Here is a 26,081-nt window from a genome sequence, read left to right on the forward strand (position 1 = left end):
GCAGCCCAATTACACCTCCAGCTGTTCAGCCTCTGCTGACATCAAAAGGAGCAGAAGAACCACTTAACTGAACCCAGTATACCTGCAGACTAGTGAGATATAATACAGTGGTGGTTGTTTTTAGCTATTTCAGGGCACTTTGTTTTGCAGCACTACACAACTGAAATAATTTTCCGAAAAAAAACATGGAACAGAGACTGCCAAATAGTTCATTCAATTTAAACTATAAATAGATCTTATATAAATAGTCTATGCTTAATCCTTATAACTTCTGAAACTCACTAGGCAAAATGTATAAGGTTCGTTATTTTGGAAGTTAGGTACCATTAAGTTTGTTTACCAACTACATTAAAGAAGTAATGACTATTTCAGCTTCACTTGTTCTCCCATTGAAGCGATAGGTAAGCAATACATAATAAGATGTATTCCTTGATTTAAAAAGGGAAGCAGTATTTTTCAGCAGAAATAGCATGAGTCAGACCTTTGCTCAGATCTTGGTCCTGTAGCTTCGAAACTGTGTGTCCATGACTAACTTACCTAAGCTGCCTGAGTCTGTTTCTTTGTTTTCAAGATGTACAGGATTTGTGAAGATCAGAATTAATGTATGTTAAGAACCTAGCTGAGTTCTTGGCACAAAGGTGAAGCTCAATACATGTAGCTGTTGTTGTTATGAAGGAGGTGGCAATGTGAGTTTAAAAAGGTAGTAAAAACGCTTTATTCGGTTTCTAAGGAGATATGGTAATATGGGTGTTACTTGGCTTTAATGGGGTGGAGTCTAAAGGGTTACAGTGATATATCCTTGCAGTTCTTCCTACAAGTAGGTATGTTTTCTCTGAAGGAAATTCCAATCCCTGATCCCATGTACACTACCCTTCCTCATTTCATTATTCCTATTGAGGATTTAATAAAAGGTTAAAGGCAACTTCTGGCTCCTAGTCTCGAGTAAAACCAATAGAAAATTCCTTTGATTCTTTACCTCCTGTCCTACTCCCGTTCCTCAATTACATTCACCTTGCAGTTTGGTGGGAAACAACTTTATAAGATGCTGGCTCTCTGCAAGCTGATCTGAGCTCCAAGGTGCCACAAGGTTCTGCCTCATCTCCAGAGAGGGCACATGGCACATGCACAGGCCATGTGTACAGTCTGCTTTGTATGGTCCAGGGGAAAGAACAGCCATGGTAGCCCACACGTCTGTCTCTGTTCTGTCCTAGTCTTTGTATAATATGCTGTTTTCTTTTGTAAGTGTTGGGCATCTTTAATATAACTAGAGCAGTGCCCAGTAATTTCTTTTTCTGCTGACTATGTTTGCTCTTCATGATTAAGGTAAGGTGAGTAGTTGTTATTGGTATAAGTTAAGGACTACTTTTCTTAACTATAGGTTACTGTTTTTGGTTATCTCTCTTCCCTGCCTACTTGGGTTACCTGAACCCCATTTTGGTCTTTGAAACTTAGATGACCTTGACTGTGGATGAAATGCCAATGTATTATACTTGAGTATAATTTTGGTTTGGGGCAGACTTGAGAAGTTAATTGCCACATATTTAAAGTGGGTGACCTCTAAAGGAACTATAAATTAGCCTAATGTAGCATAAACTTTTACTTGCTTATTGTTTTTGAATATTTACATGAACATTGATAATTAAAATCTTAATGCCTCCAAGTTTGAATTCTTTAAGTGCTTCAATATAGATTTTCTATGATATAGAATTTCATGTCCACTGCTAGAATCTTTAGGAAAACTCTCACTGCTTTAAAATCAAATAGTGAAAGCTAGAAAAATAGGCATAGGAATTATTTTTAAAAACTGGCTTGGAGTATGGAAGTGCAGGTTACGTAGAGGCGAACTTAAGGATAACTCATTTTGTACCCAAGCTTGTCAGAGTCATAATTACCATTATACAAATTGGTTCAGGCTTTTGTTGTTTTTAGCTAAAGTACTGCAAACACATTTTAAGATATTAATACTCTTTAAATTATAATTATGGACTAATGTCATCTTGAAAGAAATTATAATATTCTTATCTCATGCCCACGTAAAGCTTAAAAAAGAATTCAAAGCAGTGGCGATTGCGCTATACAAAATGTAAGATGCTTAAAGCTGATTTTCTCAGGACGTGAGCCCTAAATTTTATTGCTTCTGGGACTCATGTGATGGTTATATAATGGAGATTTAGAGGGAGTTTTTAAGACTCCTATTGACATAGGTGAGCAAAATGGTTCCTTGGAAACCATTCAGGTGCCCAGTCACAGTAGACCGTGGATTAAAGGCTCAGATGCATAAAGTGTGCACTGACACGCAACAAACGGGAAGTTTAGGGGAGCCTGCCTCTATTAAGGACAGTACATTTCTTTTGGTCTTTTGACAACTGCTGTTTTAAAAGGAGGAAAAAAAATCAGCATTGAAACTATCTGTAAGGTAAAGCTATTGAAACCTAACCCAAAAGGCATGCTCTTACAGAAAACCTCTTCTTAATACTTGCAGTGTGGTTATGGCTGAAGACATGTGGTATATATTACAGCGCCCAGGGAATTCAAACCTCCGCAGTGTGGAGTCACAAGGAAAGCTAATTTCAAAATGAAGTGGTAGCCTTTGCTCCCTTCCTACGTAGCTCTGTTACTTACCAGTGTTTCTTATTAGCTTGACATCAGTCTAGGACTGCAGTGGGTGGGACAGGGAAGTGGAAATTCAAAGGGGACCACAGTAAGGATCTAGAAAACTCTCTCTCCCCTTTCTAGTCCACCCCCCCACCCACCCCCAGCATACACTGCGCTTCACACTGGACATTACAAAGTCTTTTAGGATCATTGCGAGAAGGGTGCAAGGCAGAGCTGTCCATGGTTGGAAAAAATGTTCTGTTGGTTGAAAAGCAGGTAATAATAGTCCTTTTGGTGAACAAAACTTATTAAAGGGCTGGGGAAGGAATGCTATCTCTCGGCAGCAGGCAGGGAGAAATTGCTGTTGAAAAGCTTACCTCTCTAGGGAGGAATCAGATATCAGACTTTGCCAAGCCTCAGGTCCAACCCATAAAGTCCCACCTACAGCCCCCGCCCCATCCCAGCTTTGTTAGATTGCCAGCATCTATCGCTGGCTTTTACTGACCCAACAGTGAGTGAAGGAAAGAGAACCAGCCAGACTGAAAGCAAGCAAGGTGGGGGTGGAGGACTGGGGCAGCTTTTGCAGAGAGAAAAAGAGAAAAGGAAGAAAAGGGCTGGGGGCCATGGGGACTAAGCTTAACTGGTGCCTGCCTGCTTCTCTTTGATTTGATGGCCTTTATCCCTTCTAATTGGATAAAATAGGAAGTCACTGGCAGTCCTGTGTTGCTGGGTATACTGATTTTACTCAGACCAGCCAGCAGCTCCAGAGTGCGGATAGAGGGTGGGGGTTGGGAGAGGAGGGTGGAGAGAGAGAGAGAGAGAGAGAGAGAGAGAGAGAGAGAGAGAGAGAGAGAGAGAGAGAGGAAGAGAGAAGAGAGAAGAGAGAGAGAACATCTTTGAATGAGGAGGGGAAAGAAAGAGAAAGAGACTGAAGAAGGGGAGCGCCGCAGAGGAAGAAAGTGAATGAGCGCTCAGGAAGGACAAAGAGGAGTGGTTGCGGGTGGGGGTGGAGGCAGGGCAGGGAGGGAGTTACCGCCCCTCCTGGCCGCACTCTTCCCTTCAGATCCTCTGTGATGAGACTGTTTGCAGTGATGCTCGGAGGGCAGGCACCTGCTGCTCTGTAATGATTCAGCCTCTTTCCACCGTCGCGTTAACACGACAGGATGCTGTTGCTACTGTCGCTGCTGCCTCTTTTGCCACCGCCGCTGCTGCCACCGCCGCCGCCAGCGCTGGTCCTGCTTTTGCTCTTACTTCTACTGCATGACAGTTGTTTTTTCCATCTAAGCAGATACCAGCTTCAGATGCTCGAGGTGAGAAACATGCCTTTCAGTTTGGGCTACTGGTTTACTTAATCGACCAACAGTCAGCTTGGTTTCTATTTTGGCTCTTGTCCTCTTGACCAGCCGGGATGGTTTGGAGAAGCGTTTAAAGGAACTGCAAAAGTGGCCCAGAAACAGCAGTAAAGAATTACGATATACTTTTATTTGGTAGTTGCTAGAGGCTTTTTTCCCTTCCTGCCTCCTGAACTCCTCTTGCTTTTGATAATGGCCTTGGACTTGGACGACTTATCGATTTCCCCCTGTAAGATGCTGTATCATTTGGTTGGGGGGGGCTCTGCATGGTAATGGACCGTGAGTTAGGCCAGGCCTTCTGGAGGTGAGCCGATGGAGATCTATTCCCCAGACATGTCGGAGGTATCTGCTGAGAGGTCCTCCAGCCCCTCCACTCAGCTGAGTACAGACCCATCTCTTGTGGGGCTTCCGGCAGCAGAAGACATGCCAGAGACCCAGACTGAAGATGGGAGAACCCCTGGACTGGCGGTTCCCTGCTGTGTCTGCCTGGAAGCTGAGCGCCTCAGAGGTTGTCTCAACTCAGAGAAAATCTGCATTGTCCCCATTCTGGCTTGCCTGGTCAGCCTCTGCCTCTGCATTGCCGGCCTCAAGTGGGTATTTGTGGACAAGATATTTGAGTATGACTCTCCTACTCACCTTGACCCTGGGGGGTTAGGCCAGGACCCTATTATTTCTCTGGATCCAGCTGCTGCCTCAGCTGTGTGGGTGTCATCTGAGGCGTATACTTCACCTGTCTCTAGGGCTCAGTCTGAAACAGAGGTTCAAGTTACAGTGCAAGTTGACAATGCTGTCGTGTCCTCTGAACCTTCCACGGTACCGACCCCGAAGCATCGTGTTTTTGCTTTTTCTTTCCTGCCATCCACTGCACCGTCCTTCCCTTCACCCACTCGGAACCCTGAGGTGAGAACACCCAAGTCAGCAACTCAGCCACAAACCACAGAAACTAATCTCCAAACTGCTCCTAAACTTTGTAAGTAGAGAGAGTGATGACGAATAAAGGACAAGGGTGGGCCTGAGGTCCTAAAAAGTGTGCTCTAGAGCATGTGGCTCCTTTGTGCTCATATTTTAATGGCCTGGTTTTGTTGAAGCATATCATGTGACTGGGATGCTTGGGGTGGCATTGAAGAGCTGAGTAAAAAGATCCTATAAACTGCTGGTATGGGTCAGTGCACTAACAGCAGCTTCCTCCAGGCTGATTGTTAAACCTGAGATGGGGGACACAAAACTTCAGTGTCTTCGAGTCATGCTTGAATTTAAGTTACATTCAATGTATTTCTGCCACTTCTTAAAATATCAAACGACCCTTATTTTTTATGTAAATGTAACTTCCATATAGCAGTGAGTATGATTTTGTGTCTTTCCTTTTCCCAGGTGGACTTCCTGTCATCTCTCTTCATCTTTCCATTACCCTCTGCCTCTCAGCAATCCCAAGTTGCCTGTTACCTTTCTCCATCTCCTCTTTCTGTTCCCCTAACCACTTCTCCCCATATGTATACCTTAATTGGGTTTTCCTGATATTGCATCAAATCTTTAGCCATTTACAGCGCTCACCTCTCACCAGCGTCAGATGATCGCTGTCCTGCCCAGATTGTAGTTTTGGTTACTGAGCACTTCTTAGACGCAGCTTTATTTTATTCAGGACACCATACAATTCTGCATGAAGTGATTTTCCCAGATTAGTCTTGTCTTCTGTAATCAATGGTGTAAGTAACTTCCTTGGTGGTCATTAAAAAGCATAAGATCCATTAGGAAGGTACATGGTTTTTTCAGACATGTGTTGTTTGCCTGTCAGATTGCAGCATCCCAGCTTACTAACCTCTAAGGGAAGAGAGCCCACAGTCTTAAAATCATCCAGAACAATATGCTACTGTTTGTACTGGGTACTTGCAATGCTCTATAATGGAAAGTTAACAAGGATGAAATCATGACTAGTCAGATTGTTCTAAAAATCAGTATAGAAGGGAGGAGTTTTCTATAGCTTTTAAAAAACATGTTTTTAATTTACTTTTATTTCTCTGTCTTCTATCACTGTTTACTATTGGTGAATATTTTCTTAGTAGAAAAAAAGTAAAAGATCCAAGAATTTTGTTCTTAATAACATATGTAAAATCTCTTAGAGTTAAAGGAGAGTTGAGGGTAAGGATTTAGCGATGAAATACTCATCCCTTCTGTTTCCCTCTAGATGTTAATGAAGAATAAAGAATATCTCTTCCAGACATTATGTTCAGTAGGCGGCAGAGACATGTGTTATAGAAACACAGATAAACTTGATTTGTGCTTGTGACTCAAGATGGTTTCATACACACTAGTTTCAGTGGCAAAAATTAAAAAAAAAAAGGCTTGTTTTTCAGGTATAATTAGGGAAGAAGCTCCTTTCTGCAGACACTGCTTTGTATCTTTATCAAATCCCTAAAGCATCATTAAAGGTCTGACAGATATCACTGCATTCGCTGCCTCTTCCCACCTGGCAAAGTGACCGGGAAATAATACCCAGATGAAATGACAGGCTATAAAAAGCAAGTACAGATCCTGCAAAGAGAAGCAAAATACACTGTGAAGACAAGGTTACTTCTTTGTCTTTAGCATTTTAAACTTGTCTTTAATGAAAATGTTGCTGAATAGGTTTAGTTGTCCAGAAAAAGAAAGAGGACCCTTTGAAAAACTCTTAAGCTAAATTCTATAATTTTATCTTCTGAGGAAAGCAAGCAAACAAAGAAACATTCAGCACATTTTCCTGATCTAGGACCATGTCAAAAGTATGTTGTGACTTCTTGAGAAGTTATTTTTTAAGTTATTTTAAATTCTTCTAGTAAGTGTTTTGATAGATTATACATTCCATATAGTTTCTTTTCTTTCTTTCTTTTTTTTTTTTTTTAATTTTTTTTTTTCCAAGCCAGGGCATTGATTTTATGGCATTTGCATTGAGTGGAAAAGATTTACTGCTGCCTAAAAGCATCCAGTTTTGCTGCCTAAAAGTGACCAGTCCTGGCCAGATGCACAGCTGCAGCCTTCTGAAGTGTGTTGGAAATAAGCCTGGAAAAGCAGTCTGGGAAGTTGTCTTCTCCTGAAAAGTTAGGGGTAGACAGTTGGTTAACACGGTGCAGCCTATTGGGTTTTCCATGTGGGAAACTCTGTTAATTTTTTTGGCTAGTGTGTGAAAACAACCAAATCACTAGTATCCTAAAAATTGTTTTAAGGATTGGTCCGTGAAGCTTTGTTTTCAGACACTTATGAGTGGTTGCTTTTGTTGTTTAAAAATCTTGTAACCATTAACTAAAGGGAAGCAAAATGAAAAAAAGGCTTGACATTACATTTTGTCATTTTGTAATCTCTTTCACTTTTTTTCTTTTCAACGGAGAAAGTATTGCTTAGTCAGAGAAACAGAAAAGAAAACAGAACTTTCCTTTCATCATGTGTGTTTTTCACATGAACTAAATGTCATAGTGTATATTTTTAAATGACGTTATCATATCTGCAAGATGCTTTTCATCGGTTTCAGGACTTTATTCTCCCTTTTCTATCTGTCTCAGCATATTCAGAATGTTGTGCACAGAACTGTAGACCTCAAGGTCATAGTCTGTTGAGGGCTAATTGATTGTTCTCTATGCTGGAGCCTGAGAGAGTGGAAGAGAGACAATCCTAGTAATTGTGTCTGCTGTGTTATTCCCAAACCAATCTACCTACTAGTATTAGGGTTTTAGTCTATAAAAATACTAGAGTTACTCCCTTACTCACTGACTCTTTCAAAATTAAAACATTCTTTGTCTTTATTATAATAAAAAGCAAAATATACCATTTAAAATTTTCTATAGATATAGTGTTTATGCCAGGTTTTCTAAAATGGGTATTTCATAAGGTAATAACAATTCATCTGTTCACCATAATAACTTATGCATACATAAAGAGCTTAAGAAATCTAATACAGGCCTGGAAAATATATATGTATATATATTTAATTCTGAAGTACTTTTTCTGTATGTGATAGTGGTTTCCCACTATCAGTCATTATATAACCATGATAATAGTTAAGTTTTTATTTTTCATCAAGTCACATAATATTTGAACCATTACTTTGTAGGATTTTTTTTTGTCTAGACTTTACATTTTTTCTTACCCTCTGTTTATATAGAAAGCACTGACTCTGGGAGATTGCAAACTTAGATTACTATAAAAAGAGCTGGTTAATTAAATTGTAGCCAGGAAACTATGGTGCCTTCTTGAAAGAAAATGTATTTCTGGATTGGAGAGCCTGCTTGACAACAGACGCTTGGCTACAAGAATGTATTAGTATTTCCATCTTAGGCCAAATTTGTTTTGCTTTGTCTTACATCTTTGTATTGGGTTGCATGGCAAACCATTGTTACCACAGTGACAATATGAATCGCTACCATGTGCAAAAGCTCAACATGATTAATTTAATTTACCAAAGGATTTCTTCCCTTCAATTTAAAAGTGCCATTCATTTTAAGCCTAATAGATTCTTCTACATACTTGCAGCTGTACTTATAGGTATTTCAGAACAGTGATTTCAAATAACTTTTCTCCATTTCAACCATACTTGTTTCAAGCCCATGATGTGAAAAACTGGAAGAAACTGAAAGATCCTCAGTTGGGACCAAATCATTTTATCAACTTATGATGAGAAAACCCAGACTCTGAAAGATGTAGTGAAATTCTTTTACTAAAATTCACAAAACTCTTGAAGGTTTAGTGAAATCCAGAATAGTAGAAAACAGAACAGTGCCCTGTCTCCCAGAATTTAAACCCCATACTGCTATTTTTCTCTTATCCTCATGAGAGTTAGAACTGGAGACTAACTCTGGTAGTTTAAGTGGCATCTTAACCACAGGAAAGTACTTCAGGTGGGACCACCGTCAAGTGTGTATAGTTCATACTATTAAAATTAAATTATATTCTCACCTTCTTGTTTTGCTCATATTAAATTTTCAGTAGTGGTACTCTGTTCCCTTTTTATTTGACCATCCATAAAATGTTCAGCTTGCTTTTGAAAATAGCTTGGGTTTTCTAGAGTGAGCTCTTTCCTGGCATGTACCAGATGGCTAAATGGCTCACCTCTTTCCTGCACATTCCACTTTGGTTGTTTCTTCTTGTTCCTTTATGATACCAGATCAGCTTCTGTTCTTTGTTTTCCTTCCTCTCTCTTCCCACCTTCCCACCTTCCCTGAATCTTACTTATTTTTGTAATTATGCTATTTTGGCTTTATATGTCAATGTTCCATTGCATTCTAAGAAATCAAAGCATCTTCACCTGTCTTTTCTTTCATATATAATAACTTTATTGTGTTTTAATACTACATGGTGTTTACACATATTACAAAGACATAAAAATAAATAAATAAATGTCTCCAGCCAGTAAACAATATACTGGTTTGTTATTGATACAATCAATTCAAACTTTTGTTCCTCTTCTTTATCTCTCTCTCTTCTTTTCTTTATATGCTTCATGCCATTTTCTCTGTTGACTCCTTTACACATTTGTACACATCAGCATCTCTGCATTCCCAGAAAATCATTGTGCCCCAAACCATTTGTCTTTGTTCTTCTTCCTCCCTTTTCCTATTAATAACATCTCATGGGACCATTTTAAAGCAGGAAGAAAGAGATAATTTGTAAATTAAGAAACAGAGACATAACAATGTCATGGCTTAAATCTAAAGTTAAGCTTAGAAACCCCTAAGAATTGCAAACATAACTCTTGTCCACTGAATCTTTTGGACTTTCTATTAAACAATAAACTGTACCATGTCTACTTTTATGCTCATTTATCCAGTTTTATTATTTTTTTATATGTCAATGATTCCATTATTTCCTCTTTTTTTCATTCCATGAATACACATTAAGCACCTACTGTGTGCCAGGCATGGTTCTAGATTGGTTATATGAGGTCTGACAGTTAAGTTCGCTAACTTGTTGCAACAATGTTACTAACCTTTATTTGACATCAGAGGGGTTATTCATTACGAATTTGTACCAACTGGACAAACAGTTAACCAAGTTTACTATTTGGAAGTGCTGAAAAAGTTGCATGAAAAAGTTAGACGACCTGAACTTTTCGCCAATAATTCGTGGCTCTTGTATCATGACAATGCACCAGCTCACACGGCACTGTCTGTGAGGGAGTTTTTAACCAGTAAACAAATAACTGTATTGGAACACCCTCCCTACTCACCTGATCTGGCCCCCAGTGACTTCTTTCTTTACCCAAAGAGAGAGGAAATATTGAAAGGAGGACATTTTGATGACATTCAGAACATCAGGGGTAATACAATGGTAGTTCTGATGGTCATTCCAGAAAAAGTTCCAAAATTGCTTTGAAGGGTGAACTAGGTGCTGGCAGCGGTGCATAGCTTCCCAAGGGGAGGACATCGAAGGTGACTGTAGTGATATTCATCAATGAGGTGTGTAGCACTTTTTTCTAGGATGAGTTCATGAACTTAATTGTTAGATCTCATATGGCAATGAAAAATAGTGAAAGTGCTTGCCCTCATAGAGCTTATGTTCTAATGGATTTTAAGAATTTAGTTGCACAACTCAATATGAGGTATGTCTTTACTTTCCCATACATATACCTCTGAATTCAACATTTCTTCCCTATCTTCATTCACATTTTGACAACCACTCCTTTTCCTCCCTTACTATGTTCCTCTTCCATATTGTTGAAATAGAAGACTTGCCGGCAATGTCCACATCTTAAAGTGACACCAGTCCCACCTCTGCTCCCAAGAAGTTGGGTAACTTGGCATGATTTATGTTTGGCTTGTGTGACACTATTTAAACAAATCATTGGAGTGGTTGTAAAGAAAATAACATCTGTGTAGTTCCTTAGGAGCGCTCTCTTAAGTGGAAAATATATATACAAGTTTTCTAGCATGTAAAGATTCTAAGATTATTTTCAGGTTCTAGAAAGCTGATAGCTGTAAATGTTTTTATTTTTTGGTCCTATTTTCTATTTATTATTCTGGCTGACATAACAGGAATATTAAAATATTCCCAAGGAATTTTAGTCCCACTGTCCAGAGAAAGGCTAGCCTCTGCCATTAAGTTATTTAGTTCTCCAACTGAATAAAAACTTGGGTTCGTGTATCATTCACATGAAGACTAGAAGTGAAGAAAGTTGATCCTCATTATCTTAAACTTTGCTACAGTTTTTACTGCAGTAAATGTAATCACTCTTTTGTGTGTGTCTGGGTAAGCATTAATTCCAAGGTTATTTCTGCATAATATAATCGACATTCTGTAAGCATAGAATTTTATATGTTGAACCTTTGTAGAGATTATCTGAGTGACTTGCAAAGTGAGGAAATTCAGATCTGGAAAAGCAAAGTGACTTGCCCAAGGTCTGTACAGGTAATTCGTGTCAGCACTGATACTAATACCAAAATGATCCTTTCCTTCGCTGCACCCTGCTTTTGTTTCGCAAACTGGTTTTAGCATGTATATTCAAATAGTACAGTAGTCCCCCAATATCTGCCATTTTGCTTTCTGTGATTTCAGTTACCCATGGCCAACTGCGGTCCAAAAAATGGAAAATTACAGAAATAAACAATTTGTAAGTTTTAAATTGTATTCTGTTGTGAGTGACATGATTAAATCTCACTCCATCCTGCTTAGAACTTGAATCACCCCTTTGTCCTTTGTATCTACACTGTAGACACTCCACACCCATTAGTCACTTAGTAGACATCTAAGTTATTGGATCAGTTAGTTATGAGAGAGAGAGAGAGAGAGAGAGAGAGAGAGAGAGAGAGAGAGAGAGAGAGAGAGACACCACATTCACATAACTTATTAGAGTAGATTGTTATAATTGTTCTATTTTATTAGTTATTGTTAACCTTTTATTGTGCCTAATTTATAAATTAAACTTTACCACAGGCATGTATGCATAGGAAAAACCATAGTGTATATAGGGTTCTGTGCTATGCAGTTTGAGGCATCCACTGGGGGTCTTGGAACATATCACCTACAGATAAGGGGGGACTACTATAAATATTGTTGTAATTTAAATAGTTTTGATTTTCCCATTTATTATTTAAATCTAATTAGTGAAACTTTCATCACTCCATTGCAGATGTCTTCTTTCGAGAACAGAGACTTTTGCCTCTGTGATTATGATCAGTATAGACATCCTTCTCGAGGGTAGGTTAGCCATCCCTCTTCCAACAACATAGTATATGGGAGAATTTTCTAACAATCAAAGTCATCCCAACTGAAATGCGCTACTTATTTGGGAAGAATTTATTTTCTTCTTAATGGAACTATTTAAGTGATACTGTTGAGGGAGATTCATGTTTCAAGCACATTATTGAATACATTTACCTCTGAAGTCTCTTACAGGTCTGATTCTCTATCGCTTGTCCTAAGGCATTGGCTTTTCAGTTGGGCAGACTTCAATTTAACCCTACCTACCATTCTCCATGGCCTTGAGCAAGTTAGATTATCCCTCTGAATCTGTTTCCTCATTTACCTATGAGATTAGTCGTATTATTTCTTCTTCAGTGATGTCATGGAACGTACCTCTGCAGTTCTCCCACTCTGTTCTGCAGCCAGTGTCTGGGAGCATCAGAAATTATGGAGCGATGGCCCAGACCTGTGGTTTCTCACCAGATGGGTTGGGGGAGAGAGTGAGTGAGACCTTAACCGCAGACTTGACCACGATTAGCCTGATGACTTTCAGTGTTGCCTCTTCCTTTGCTAAGTAACAGGAAGTATTTGTTTTATGAAATATGTTGGTGTCATGCAATAAAAGCTCCATAAATAAATGGAATGATCTAAGGACAGTGGAATTGAGCTCCTGTTAGCATTTGTTTGTAATCCCTTGGTGGAGCTTCCTGGGTCATAATTGCTTGGTCTTCTGGGAGAGAAAGGAATCAGTAACCATTGATTGTTACATGATGCTAAGTATTGCCTACAAAGCAAATCTTAAGAATGATTAGTGGCAGCATTCAGTGTTACAACTCTGATCTTTCCTCACTATCATCCTTAAAGCAAGCTGGATGTTTACGTTTTTCTTTCCCATCACACAACTTTTATGATTTTTTTAAAGAAAAGAGAAACAAAAACAATGCCATATAATCTGTGAACACTACAGTTTACATAGAAAGCAAAGACATTATGTAAAATACTCCTGAATTTTTATCTATTTCAGTGACAACAGGGAGATATCTAAATTAAACCCTGCCTAGGAAGTTGAGTTTCATATGATTATGATTCTATAATTTTCACTAATCTTCTCTCTGGAACCTGAGGTACACATAGCCAATAAATACCCTGGATAGCCCTAGCTATTTAGTAAACTATACATAAAAACATCAGTTTCAATACAGTAAATCTTTGGTTTTCCAAAATCCTTGGGAAATTAGTTGTTTTAGATTGCTGAGTTTTCTAAATAGCTAATGACTTGTCACATTGAAACTTTAATTTTATCCATTTTGCATTGAAATATTTTAATCTATGCTACTTATTAAATAGGATTTATTGAATATAAGATCTTTATAATGTAGAGTACTGTGATATCTTGAGGACATAATATGTTACTAGGTTGGTGTAAAAGTAGTTGCGGTTTTGGAATTATTTTTAACTTTTTAAACCGCAATTCCTTTTGCACCAACCTAATATAATTTTCTTGAATACTGTTATCTTATTAGGACATATTGAGTTATGGCATGAATTCTAACCTCAGATCCACATATATTTTGAATGTGTATTGGGTTATTGCATAATCATGATTAGAATTGCAGAGCTTTAAGGCATCATAGAGACAATTTAAACCAATTTTTTTTTTTTTTTTTTTTAGCACAGAGAAACAGTCTCACAGTTGTTAAACTTTTTGCCAGCGATCACATTGAACCAGAAAATTTTGGTGATATTTTCATGTATTCCATGCTTTCAGCTGTGAAGTCACTTTGCAAGCAGTATATATTGATGAAATTGTTTTTTTTTACACACCTTTTAACTTACAGTTCTTATCTTCTGTGGGGTTTATAAATCAAGCTTTAAGCAGGTTAAACATTTATATAAAAGAGAAGATGTCTCTGAGTAAGGTTCTCTCCTTGAGAAAATGCATAAGCTTTGGTGACATACAGTATTTTGCTTATCAAACCTGACTCTCCTATGTTCTGGATTAGCAGAGCTCAGGATGAGAGGTGAATGACAGATAAAGAGCAAGAGTAACTACTTGGTTCTCTTAGTGCTTAGATTTAGAGGGCCTGAGTTTAATTCCAGGATGTTTTATTCATTCAGTTGTTACTCCTTTCATAATATGTAGAATGGGGGTAATAAATCTTTAGACTTTGATCATAGTACTTGATAGGAAATTATTTTTTGAACATACAAATCATGTAAAGTTAATGTATTTTATTGGATCTGTCACAAGCTTGATTTGAGAAATCTTATGATTCACAGAATAGGAATTACTTTCATTTTATTTTTATTTCTTGAATCCACCATAGCCAGTAGAAAACACTTATTTTGTCTCATAAACTCTTTTCTGGTATACACAGAAGGATCCCAACCATCTAGCTCAACTCCAGCTGCCACCCACCCCCCAAAACCACATGGACCAAGTGCAGGTCTACCTGGAATATTAGTTTATTTCTCTCCTCCATTCTTTTGCTCATCCTGTTGCCTCTACCAAACATATTCTCTCCCAACAATCTCTACCTTCCCAAATTCTGCTCAGCCCTCAAGACACCTTTTAAATCAGATGTGGACCCTTCTTCTTCTAGAACCCCAGAGCACATCTTCTGTGTCTCATCAAGTTACTTCCCATATTCTCATTGTGATGTTCTTGTTTGGACACTTGCTTCTTACTCATGCTAGACTGAAATTTTCCTGAGGCCTAGAGTTAGAGCTGACTCATTGTTCACAAAGACTGACTTGCTTAGGGCAGCATAGGAAGGAAGAAAATGGTGTGAAACCGTCTTACATTTCTGGAATTGTAATTGGGAGAAATTCAATATAGAGTTCCATCATTACAAACTTTATTGAGACATGATTTTGGGCCCTTTAATATATGGTTTGCAAAGCCTGTGTATGTAGCATTATCACATATATATCTATGTAGGTAGGTAGGTAGATAGATAGATAGATAGATAGATAGATAGATAGATAGATAGATGATAGATAGATAGATCGATACATTGATTCTCCTGAAAAATTCACATCATGGGATATGAGAGACTAGGCTACATGGAATTTTATTTCATGATAATGTAGCAATTAGGAGCACATACTTTAGAACCAGATTGTGTGGGTTCGAATTCAAGCTCCATCTCTGGCCGTGACAGTATAAGTTATTTAAACTACCTCTGACCTACTTTCCTTATCTGTGAAATTGTGGCAATAATTGTACCTCCCTCAGGAGGAGTTATGAGGATCAAATGAGTTGATATATATATATATATATATATATATATATATATATATATATATATATAAAGCATTGGGACTAGCCCCTGCCACATAACCACTATGTAAATTTGAGCTATGATTACTATACCATTTTAAAAATTAAATCACATTTTCTTGAATTTCAAATTGCATACTTTCCTATTGCTATAATAGGCTTGAAGAAAGGGATGAGAATTCCAAGGAACGTTTTGGCAAAGCTATGGATATGCAACCAGTTTGGTTTGGTTTGTTCACGTGGTTTTTCCTATGTGTGAAATATGCTACCATCATATCTGCATTGTTCTCAGGAATTAGAAGGAGAGCTGAGAAGAATAACCATCTGTCCACCTATCAGTCAGAAATAGAGCTACATGATTGAGGTGGTTCGAAAGAGAAAGAGAAAGCTGTCCTTACCCTCTCAGCCAAATGCCATCTATAGATATTGTTGGGGACCATCATATGCGTGCATGCGTGCATGTTGAAAGTTATTGCTGCAACTCCTTACTCTGTCATGAATGGTGTGCAGGTCCACCAGGTGACAGTCAACTTCCCTTAGTTGCTGAAGAACAATTGCAGAAGCTTTGGATTCTGTAATACTATCATTTTTGTGAAGCAGAAATTTGCTCATTATCCAGATGTAGTTAATAAATTAATGTGATGATTGGTGCTGTCCATGATGACGTAACAGTGATTTGGGAGTATCTGAATTTTATTAAACAGTATCACAGTAGAACCATTTGCATTTTAAAGATGGAAGAGCTCTTACAGATAAACTAGTCAAAACATTTTACTTTACTCCTAAAGAAACCAAGATACAGAAAAATTAAATGGTTGGGCCTTAAATATTTTCATAGTAATAAACAGAGACTGGTCCAAAAAAAATGAGATGCCACCTCCTCTTGTACTTTTTTCAATATCCTATGCTACTTTACATACATTAGATAATCTTTTAGAGCTGAAGAATGTCATTTTCCCCATCTTTCCATATTCTTTATTGAGTACCTGTTTAGTAGGCTTTGTGCCAGGAATTTATCTCAGAAAAGGGAAAACGAACAAAAGAATAACAAGTAAATCATGTACTATTTTGAAAGGTGGTAAGTTGTAGAGTAAAAATAGCCAATATAAGGTGATCAGAGTGCTCAGGGAGAAGCATGGTGATTTAAAATGGAATGATCAGTATAGGCTGCATCAAGAAGGTAACAGTTAATGAAAGACTTGAAAGAGAGAACTTAGTTCAATTTAGGGATAAAGGAAACAAGATGGGCATTGAAAGATATATGCAGTTCTGATGGGTGTAGGTAATTCAGGTGAAAGGAAAGATACTGCTAGAGCCAAGAGTGACACAGGCACATTAGGCACAAAGTGAGTAGACCAGTTTGATTGGAATGAAGGAATTTGTTGATAGCTAGCATTTATTAAGCAGGCATTGTACAAGAGAGTGGGAAGAAAGACGGAGGTATAAGGGAAACTGTGAAGAAAGAATTCCACAGGACTAATTGAATGTGGAGAAGGAAGGAAATGATTTTGCCCACATTAGTGATTTAGTGGTTGTTAAATAATGAATTTCTGAATGACAAGATCGTGCATTTATTCAGTGTGTATTTATTGTGCTCTGCTAAGTCTTTATATATTCACTAATGTACAGAATCAGTAGATTTATGACAGGAAGTGACTCGTGCTCCAATTTCCAGGAAGCATTCACTGCTTCTTCCTGATGAGGCCACTCAATTAAATAATATTAATTGTTCTTCCTCTGGCATTATATAAAAATCAAAATTGATGGAATACAGAAAGTAAAGTCATTTTTAGTTTATTTTTGTTGTTGACATTATTCATTGTTGCCTATGAATCAAAATCCTTTTGGGATGTGTATCCTCTTTAATAAACACCTGTAATTTATGTATTGAGATATACTTTGACATGAAATCACATATAGAATTACATTGAATTTGTAGTTAGCTCAGTATAGTATATAGTTTCTATGTTGTATCTCTATTTAACTTTTTCAAATCCTTTTATGTTAGGGACATTATGTGTGAATTCTCAGCTTACAATTGTAAATTATTACAAAAAGCACCTAGAAAATATAATTTCTACAAAATCATTGTTTTATTTTTTCTCTTTTTCATGGAATATTCGAGCAAAGCTATATGTTCATTAAATTCCTCAAGTTACTTCATTCAGTTTGTTCAAAATATGAGGTCTGAAGTACCACAGTTCACGTAAGATTTTGGCAGACTATTAATAACAACATTCTCAATTTGTAGTTCTTTCATCCGTGTAATCTTAGTGATACATTACTATGGTCTAGGAAAAGGAATATTTCAAGATTGAAGAGGTAGTCAATATGTTGGTGCATTCAGTTTTTCAAAGCTAGTAAATAGAAAAAGGCCAAAAAATTTCTACTCACACTGTTCAAAAACAAGCGATTGATACTGGAGGTGTATCAAATATAGCATGGCTGCCGATATAAATAATTAATGCTAGAAATATTTAATTGTTTATTTAAAGCAGTGATTCTTACGTTAATTTTATTAAGCAAGTTATTATCTTTAGGATCAGAGTAAAAATAAGTATAATGAAAATACTTCATGGTTAAAACACTGTATAAAAAGAAAAGGCTTGAGCAAGAAGTTAAGTATACTATTTAATGTGACTAGAATATTTAATATTTTCTATTCAAAGATGCAGTCCCATATGAATTAAAATTCATTTAGTGATGCAGAAATTCCCATTTCTATTCCTTCTCGCCTGCTGTATGATCTTGATCTTGTATTTCTTGAAACGGAACTTCTTTTGTAAACAGTTCTTTTACCTTTGCACCAAAATTCCTTAGTGTCCAAAGCAGTAGTTTAAAGAGAAAACGGAATTTCTCTATTTTATCTTAGAAATTAGAATTTAATTCTACTTACTTCCGTTTATGCATCAAATTGCATATGTAAACTTTGTAAATGTATGGATACTCCTTTCCAGAGAGACTTTAAAATCACAGGTGAATTTATGGCAGAGATCAGAGACTGACTGACTGTTCTTTAGCATTTGAAAGTCTGCCCTCTTGTGCCCTGCTTCTTGGAGAAGAAATGAAAATCACCAGTAACTGCAAGTGAAAAACCCTCTAGTAACAATACAGGAAAGGATTCAATTTAGATCTATTGGCTTTTGCCTTTGGTTGTCAAACTTGCAAATAGAAGTGACATTTTCATATTTTTCAAGGGAAAAAATGAGAGCCTGGTTTCTTATCCCTATTGTATCCCTTCCAGTTTGCCTTGGACGGACTGAATGAAGGAGAAGCTCTGCAAACATCACCCAAATTCTAGGTGGTTATTACTCAGTCTAATCTAGGGTGTGAGGAACAAAACAATAGTATCCTGTTTTTTAATGAATTTAGTCAAATTTGTGAAAAATAGAATTTCCTAGGGAAACATCCTGATAAATGTAATTTCCTTATCATAAATTAAAATGACCCCTGCTTCCAATAATACTGTGGATTTGTGAAGATGTAGTAAGTGCTTGGCTAGAAAGATGCTTTTAACCAGAGTAAGACAGAATTTACTTTTTTCTTTTTTTCTTAACCTGTTTGACCATTTATAAGACTTTCCTTCATCCTTAATCATTAAAACTGCCTGACTGATTTTGATGACTGATACATTAGAGTATTTCAAACAGGTTATCAGTTTTGAAGTGCATCTGCCTCTGAATTTTTTTATAAAAAGGGTCTCCAGATATTTTCCCACAGATGATGATAATGGTGGAAGGAAGTAGGGACTACTATGTTGCAACTTTAAAGGGGGGGGGGGGGTCTTGGTAAAGGGCCGCATTCCCCTTCCTCAAGAGTCTAAGCCAGGATTTCCTGTTAGGATGTATTGTGCTTTGTGTTGTCAACAGAGTGTTTTCTCCAGCTGAGCTCATGGAAATAATCCAGTTTAGATCTCTAATGGGTCTCAATCAGAAAAATATGAGCGTAGTGACTGAAGTGTCAGGGCTGTTTTGGCCCTCTTGGCCGTGTGCCAACTGGGACTGAACTAGCAGAATGAGTGTTCCTGTCCTGGATCGCCAGCTTCGCCACATGTCCGCCTCACCTGGTCTGTTGGGTCCATTGGTTGCTTTATATGTGCTAGAGACATAGTGAAATCCCAGATCGTTGTTTGGCATATATAATTATACCAAGTATTATTCTGACATTTTGTTTGTTTATTTTTTAGTTTCCAGAGCAAAACATTAATTTTCTGTTTAATTTCTGTCCTATAAGATGCCTGTTGTTTTGAGGAAATAGGAGGTGTCTGCTTCTCTGACTCTAACATACAACCTTAGAAATAGAAAAAGGAAAAGACATGTTGGTGTCAATAGCTCTTTTGTTCTAATTAGTATGGATCCGACTTCTGTTAACAGCAATATGTTCTTTTTCCCCTTTTAATAATACTTTTCCATTTAATAATAATTTTCTCATTTAATAATTGTTTGGGGGTTATATGGAATAGGATTCTTTAATATTCCTTGATAAAGAATATTGTATAAAGACATTTATAAGGAATAAAGTATCTGAGGATTGCAAGGCAGAGTGTACTGCTCATGCATAGGGACACTCAAGTGATATTTTTAAAGTAGGAATATTTTTTAATGATTTTGGATCTGTCTGCAGTTTCTGGGTGTGGGCCGGAACCGTGTCTCATGAAGCCCCCGAAGAATGGAAACACGGGCCAGGAAGAGGCAAAAAGTTGTAAAGGAAGATAGTTTATTAGAGGCAGGAGAAGTGGTTGCAGCTCCCGAGCGGGAGGGGGTCTGGAATGGGGGTGCCCAGTGACTGAGGCAAAAGCTCTTACTTTTGTATCTTCCCTTGCCTGTTTGGGGAAGGGGGCTGGAGCCTTCTAATGGAATTCATCTATTACGTCTGTCCTGTTTGCTCATCCTGAAGGGATTAACGAACCATCCCATTCCTGTCTATCAGATCTGCTCCTTTGTCCAGCAAGAAGGGACTTGAGATAATTTATTAACCTCAAGGCACGGTCTCATATCTTTGTCCTGGAGTGAAGGAGATATTCCAGAACGTGGGGTTTCAGGATATGGCTGTTTTTTTTGTTTATTCCACCAGGGACCTTCCTGTCTACCTAACGACATGCTAACTAACCTCTCTCATTTTGACAACTCAACCCTTTCTGGGAATTTATTGCTTAAGCCTCAAAATACTCCTGCTGGCATACTGCTTAATTTACATTGTTCTAGGTGTTCATTATTCATTTATCATTCATGATGAGGATGAGACTGGTTAAGAGACAATGTGAAAAGTATAGGGAAAAAAGGAAGAAAGCAAAAGATAGATTAAGGCATGTGTACAACATGATGTTTTTACCAATTGTATTGATTTGGACTTGTCCATAATGTCTCAGAGGTGTTAAATCTCTTTACCAAATCTTTTTGTCTTTCCTTCTTGCTGAGGTCCACTCCAACCTTCCTCATCTCCTCCCCTGGGCCCAAAAAGAAATCACGAAAGAGGTACACAGCTTAGTAAATCCCATGTTCTATAAATATAGACAACTTTTCATGTGGACCCGAGGTAAAGAAAATAACCAAGAATGCTGAAAGCTACATTTAGTTTGAATTGCTCTGGATATTTAAAACCCAGTGGCTGTGTCCAGAAAGAGGTAGATCAGTTGCGTAAAGTCAGATTGGAGTCTGGCATTTGGAGTTAAGCAGCTTTTCTCTGCTGTGTACTGACATTTGAGTTAATAGAGTGGTTTCTAATGGATTTCTTTAAAATATTGCCGTTCATCTGACATTTGGTTAAAAATATTTTACTTACTTTGGAGAAATGATTGAAGTTGGTCTTATTGGGTCAGGGTTTTCAAAATCCTTAATGTTGCCTCACGGCTTGTGCTAAAACAGTGTAACGTGGTTTTCCTAGCCAGATTGAGTCCTAAGCGTACCATTTAGAAATACTGTTTATTGTTACTGTTATTCTTATATTCATGAGAGAGGATTGGAAAAGTGCAAATTGCAAAAGAAAAAAAATGACGCATAATACATTTCAATGTTTCTTATTCTTATCCCATGGATTTATGTGTATGTATTCACCAAAATGATATCTAGCTATATATTTAATTTCATATTTTGCTTTAAAAATTTTAGTATTACAAGCATTTTTATGTCATTAAATTTTCAAACACCTGAACTTTTTCGTGTTGGTTTACCAGGAACCAAGTATTCCTGTTGATTTTGAAGGATTTTCTGTTTAAATTAAACCTTTTTGGTGCTCCTTGTCTGCTTTGCTATACTAATTATGCCACAGGACTCCAGCTCAAACTTGAGCTGCTTTGGCCATTTGATCAAGTGCAGGTATACTTAGGGTTTGAAGTGAAGGGATTTTGAGGTTGAACTGCATTCCAGTTTGAGGGCCAAGAAGAGAGGACGGGTTGGAAGCCATAAATACATTTAATTTTGAGCCAACAAAAAGTGCTTTCAAACACAACCCAGAACTTTCTCTTACTCTTCAGCGGGCTTGTCAGCCCTCTCCTCCCATCTATATGCTCCTGAGAGAATGGCTGTAAGGGCTGTTAGTGATATGTTTGGAATTATTCCATTCTCATCTGCCATCCTGCCTCCACCTCCACCCTCCCCTTCCCATCAAAACTTGGCATCTCTGAAAACAGGCAGACATTTCAAGGTATTAGAAGTTATAAATGTCCTACATGCAGAAAGTGAAAAAAATCAATGAATTTAGTAAAGTTAAAATTGTATGGGTAGCATCTTTAAAATATTGAAGTACTGTTGTGCGGGGGACCCTGCTCGCTGCGCCATTTGTCATGCGGGGCGGCCTGCGGGGCCTCTGGTCCCGCTCCCCACATAAGAACGCAGGATATGGTGAGGCCAAAAAGGAACACCCACGGAGCCATAGGTAGGGGAGTCATACCACCATATTCTCTCTGGCGGCCAGGTGAGACACACACAGTAGTAGCCACACAATCCGCAGTTCGCCATTCACTTCTCTGCCTGCCAACCAACCAACCAACCAACGCAGCCCCGCACTTACATCAGTAGCCAGTTGGCTAACCAGTTACAGCTGATGGCCAACCAGTCACAGTTGATAGTCATTCACTACCGAGCCAGCAGCTCCCCACGTGAGGCCAAGAGCCTGGAAACTGCTTTCTGGGACTCTGTCCCGACAAGTGCTTTGACATAAATTACCTCATAGCAAGAAATAGGGCATCAATGGAGGGAGTGAGTACTGACCAAAGCTGTTTTACCCATGAGAATAGAGGCCCAGAGAGGTCTGTGGTTCCTGAAAACCGTACATCTCTCAGTGAGAGGAGGGCAGCGCAGGCTCAGGCTGTCTCTGTTAGCCCCAAGAACAGCGGACTAGCAATGACAGTACACTGAGGAAGCTTTTGTTATTTAATTATTGCTCCTTCTCTCAGGACCACTATATGCATTTGGGTTTATTTTTATGCTGCTTTATTCTTAAACAAATTAAAAAGGAAAATCATCCTTGAATAGTTCTAGTGTAATATATACATATGGTTTGTTTGTGTTTGTTTGTTTTTTGACTAGAGAATGTTGGAAAGGAGTTCAGTGACAAAGGCCAGGGATTATTTTGCTTTCCCTTACCTCTCCTTTTGTTCATCCTCGTCACATTACAATAAATTCTGGTTCAGGGTTCCTTCTGCTTTTAGCAGGATTGACATGTGGGGCCTTATCCAGAAATGCAAAGGCTGATTTGATTATGGACTTCTTTGTTCCAGGTATCCTGCACCACAGAGCATTTGTAACAAATGAGAGGGGGGGATTAGGGGTTGCCTGGGGGTAATTTTTGGCCTACACTATAGGAAAAATCTTGCCTTAATTAATTAAAGCTCACATGAAATCTATGGAATAGAATCATCTTCATAATCAGGAAGATGATTTTCATCTTCAAATGCTTTAAACATGTTAAACAGCATACCCACATTACCAACTTCTTAATCTTTTTCTTGTTTTGATTAAATATAAAGAAAATCCTAAAAGCAGAAACTAGTAGTGTCAAAATTTCATGTATTCCTGGAGAATGAGTGTTTTAAGATGGACTCCCTGAAATCTTCCTATAAATAAGTTCAAAGAGATTTTACTTAAATAACAATTTGGTTAGTTAATTCAATAAAAAACACATGTGACATAAACATATTTATATGCTTAGAAACTCATCCTATACACTTGCACTGAAAAGATACTGGTTTCCACATTACTTTTCCAAACTCCTTTTGGTACCAAAGTGTACCTGATAGAGGCGTCTAGTTATTTGTTTTCTAAATTAACTCCTCCTCTGCTTGCCTTGAAACCAGACCATTCTTTCTGACGCCTATTCCAATACCTGATTTTCATCTACTTTTTTTTATTGTCAAGCAGTTTTTATTCACTACTTCTAACATCTTTTTTTTCACATTGATCTCATCGGTCTGCTAGCTTCTCTATATTCCTTCATGATGAGAATATCCCACATGAAAAATACTGGCGATCCTAGAACTCCCAAGTTCTAGGTTAAACAAATTAATCTACATTTATGTTACTGTTTATAAAGCAACACCCTGTAAATAAATCCAAATGTCCATCACTTATTGGTTAAATAAATTACAGTATATTTTCGAATGGATATTTATGTAGCCAACATATTAATTCACATAGGTCATAGGTATACAGTGGATGACATAATGTATATATATTTTTAATTACAAAACTGTTTCTTTCACTTACATAGTATCTTACACTTTGAGATCAAAACCCATCTTGAAATATTGACCTTCAGGGCACCACTTTTCTGTTAATCTCATGAAAATAATGACCATAACAATAACAGCTATTATTACGATGATGATTATTATGCTCTGTGAGCTTGTTAGCCCATAGAAGCTAGTGAACAGAGCTAGCAACGTACCCAAGTATCCTGGTACCCATCTCTCCCCTTCTTCATAGGTTGTAGATAGAAAGAACGTTTGTTTGTTTTTTTCCTTCTTAACTCCCTGCACGTGATAAAGTAATTATTTGTTTTATAAAACAAGAATGTGAAAAATTATTTTCACTAAACTTAAAAGCTCAAATTGAATTATGTTTAAAAATAAGCATCCAGAATGACCATGTATTTACCCATATAATTAAACAACAAACCCAAAACCTATTTTTAAAGGGCTTAGTGTCAGACTGACCACAAAGCAAATTATTTTAAAGCAACCAGATGATCTCAGCAACTGAGCAGGTACTGCCTTTCTGGTCGGTATGATTTGATCATGTACTATAGTCTGTAAAGTGAAATCTCCTTCAAAGCTTCATAAAGTTTTCCATTAAATTTAGTCTTATAATAATAGATGTGGCACTATTGTAACAAGGGGTAAATGATAGAGTTTATGTATCATTTTATCAGGTAAGACATCTCTAAGTAAAGTTATAGTAGAATTTAAAGCATTCTAGTTTATGTATAGTTGAAAAGATTAAATGATATTTGCGTAATGAATGATAGCACATAGCAAGTAATTAAAAATGGTTATGCCTCACCAGTCACTGTCTTCTACTGTTGCACTTTCAGTATTTCCTTTTGACAGATTACAAAAGTAAGTAGCAAGTTGTAATCTTAAATTACGGCTCTCTGACAATGGATTTTAAAAAAAACCTGTTCATTCCTGCATTGTCTCCCATGTGGTTCATTCCTATGTAGAGACAGTGAGTCAGATACCTACAGGAAAAAAATCTACTTTTGGTTCACTGCTGCAGTGAATTTGTGACTCTCTTTGCACTATGTAAATTCTCTGCATTCCTCCACATCATTTCGAATGACCCATGAATCATGCAGTGTACTGGAAGTGTCCTGTTTCAAAATTATTTGACACTGCACCAGAATGACACTTGAGCTGGATAATGTTTGTCCACTGCCATAAGGGTACAGATGAATCTTTTCTTATGAAGTTCTTTATGTGGATGGAAAAAAATACTGTAATGTGCCTTCTGTGAAATTCACTGTCATGATGAAAACTGAATCAAGCAATCTTTACTCCTTTTAATATATTTTACTCATGTCTGACATCAACTTTATACTAACACAAAGTTGTATTGGTTGTAACAAAAGGTATTTTTATGTGAGCATCTGTCATTTGCCTCTATTTCTAACCCTGTACAAATATCTTTGGAGAACTAAATATAATTTTATATGCGTATTTGTCTTATCAGTGCAGTTCAGTTTTACTTTTTAACGGAGGAATTACTGTTTTGACATATAAAAGATTACCAATGCTATCAAATTTTATTTTATGAAACAAGCCTGTAATCATTCAAAGTCCAAGACATATGCAGAAAGCATAAAGTAATGTTTAATAAATCGAAGAAAGCATAATTGAAGCTTATCAGTCATGCAAGAAAACTCATGAAAGTTTTCATCAAATCTCTCCTCACAATGAGCGTAGACTTTCAATTCCTGCCCATTTTTAGAGAACTTTTTAAGGAAATTTATAGACAGAGAGTGACAGCAGTGATTGTAAAGGTGTTGTATTAAGATTTGGCAAACAACGACTGCAAACAGTTTAGGACAATTTCATTCAGACCATAGGAATCTATTTGAATATGTTCTCTGATGCTCCTTTTAGAGCAATTGATACAAAAACAAAATATTAAATGTTCACAAAGCCCAGGAAGGCAAAATACCTAAACACAATATGGATACATGCCCTTTTTTATCCATAAAAATATAATTTAAAAAGTAGTGATAATTTTAAT

At 37.4% G+C, this 26,081-nt stretch overlaps 2 protein-coding genes across 13 annotated transcripts in view; both read left to right on the forward strand.

Moving 5' to 3' along the window:
* The window catches only part of NRG1 (neuregulin 1), a 981,041-nt gene that overhangs the window by 863,575 nt on the left and 91,385 nt on the right, over nt 1-26,081 (forward strand). For 3 of the 12 annotated variants that reach the window (XM_088793496.1, XM_019743163.3, XM_019743170.3), the window contains exon 1: nt 4,250-4,917. The exons of 8 other annotated variants lie outside the window; for them this stretch is intronic. In XM_088793496.1, the coding sequence (XP_088649622.1) occupies nt 4,260-4,917 (658 nt within the window). In that variant the 5' untranslated portion in view covers nt 4,250-4,259. Of the gene's footprint in view, nt 1-4,249; nt 4,918-26,081 lie in introns of those variants that run through there. One more of the 12 variants, XM_088793498.1, reaches the window with a different exon arrangement.
* LOC141571039 (uncharacterized) lies at nt 3,488-3,947 on the forward strand. The gene has a single exon (XM_074329687.2). It carries the CDS (start codon nt 3,759-3,761, stop codon nt 3,945-3,947), a length of 189 nt encoding a protein of 62 aa, XP_074185788.1. The 5' UTR covers nt 3,488-3,758.

This window comes from Rhinolophus sinicus, chromosome 16, assembly GCF_057876585.1.
Source record: "Rhinolophus sinicus isolate RSI-liver-muscle chromosome 16, RSI-T2T, whole genome shotgun sequence".
Lineage (NCBI taxonomy): Eukaryota > Metazoa > Chordata > Mammalia > Chiroptera > Rhinolophidae > Rhinolophus > Rhinolophus sinicus.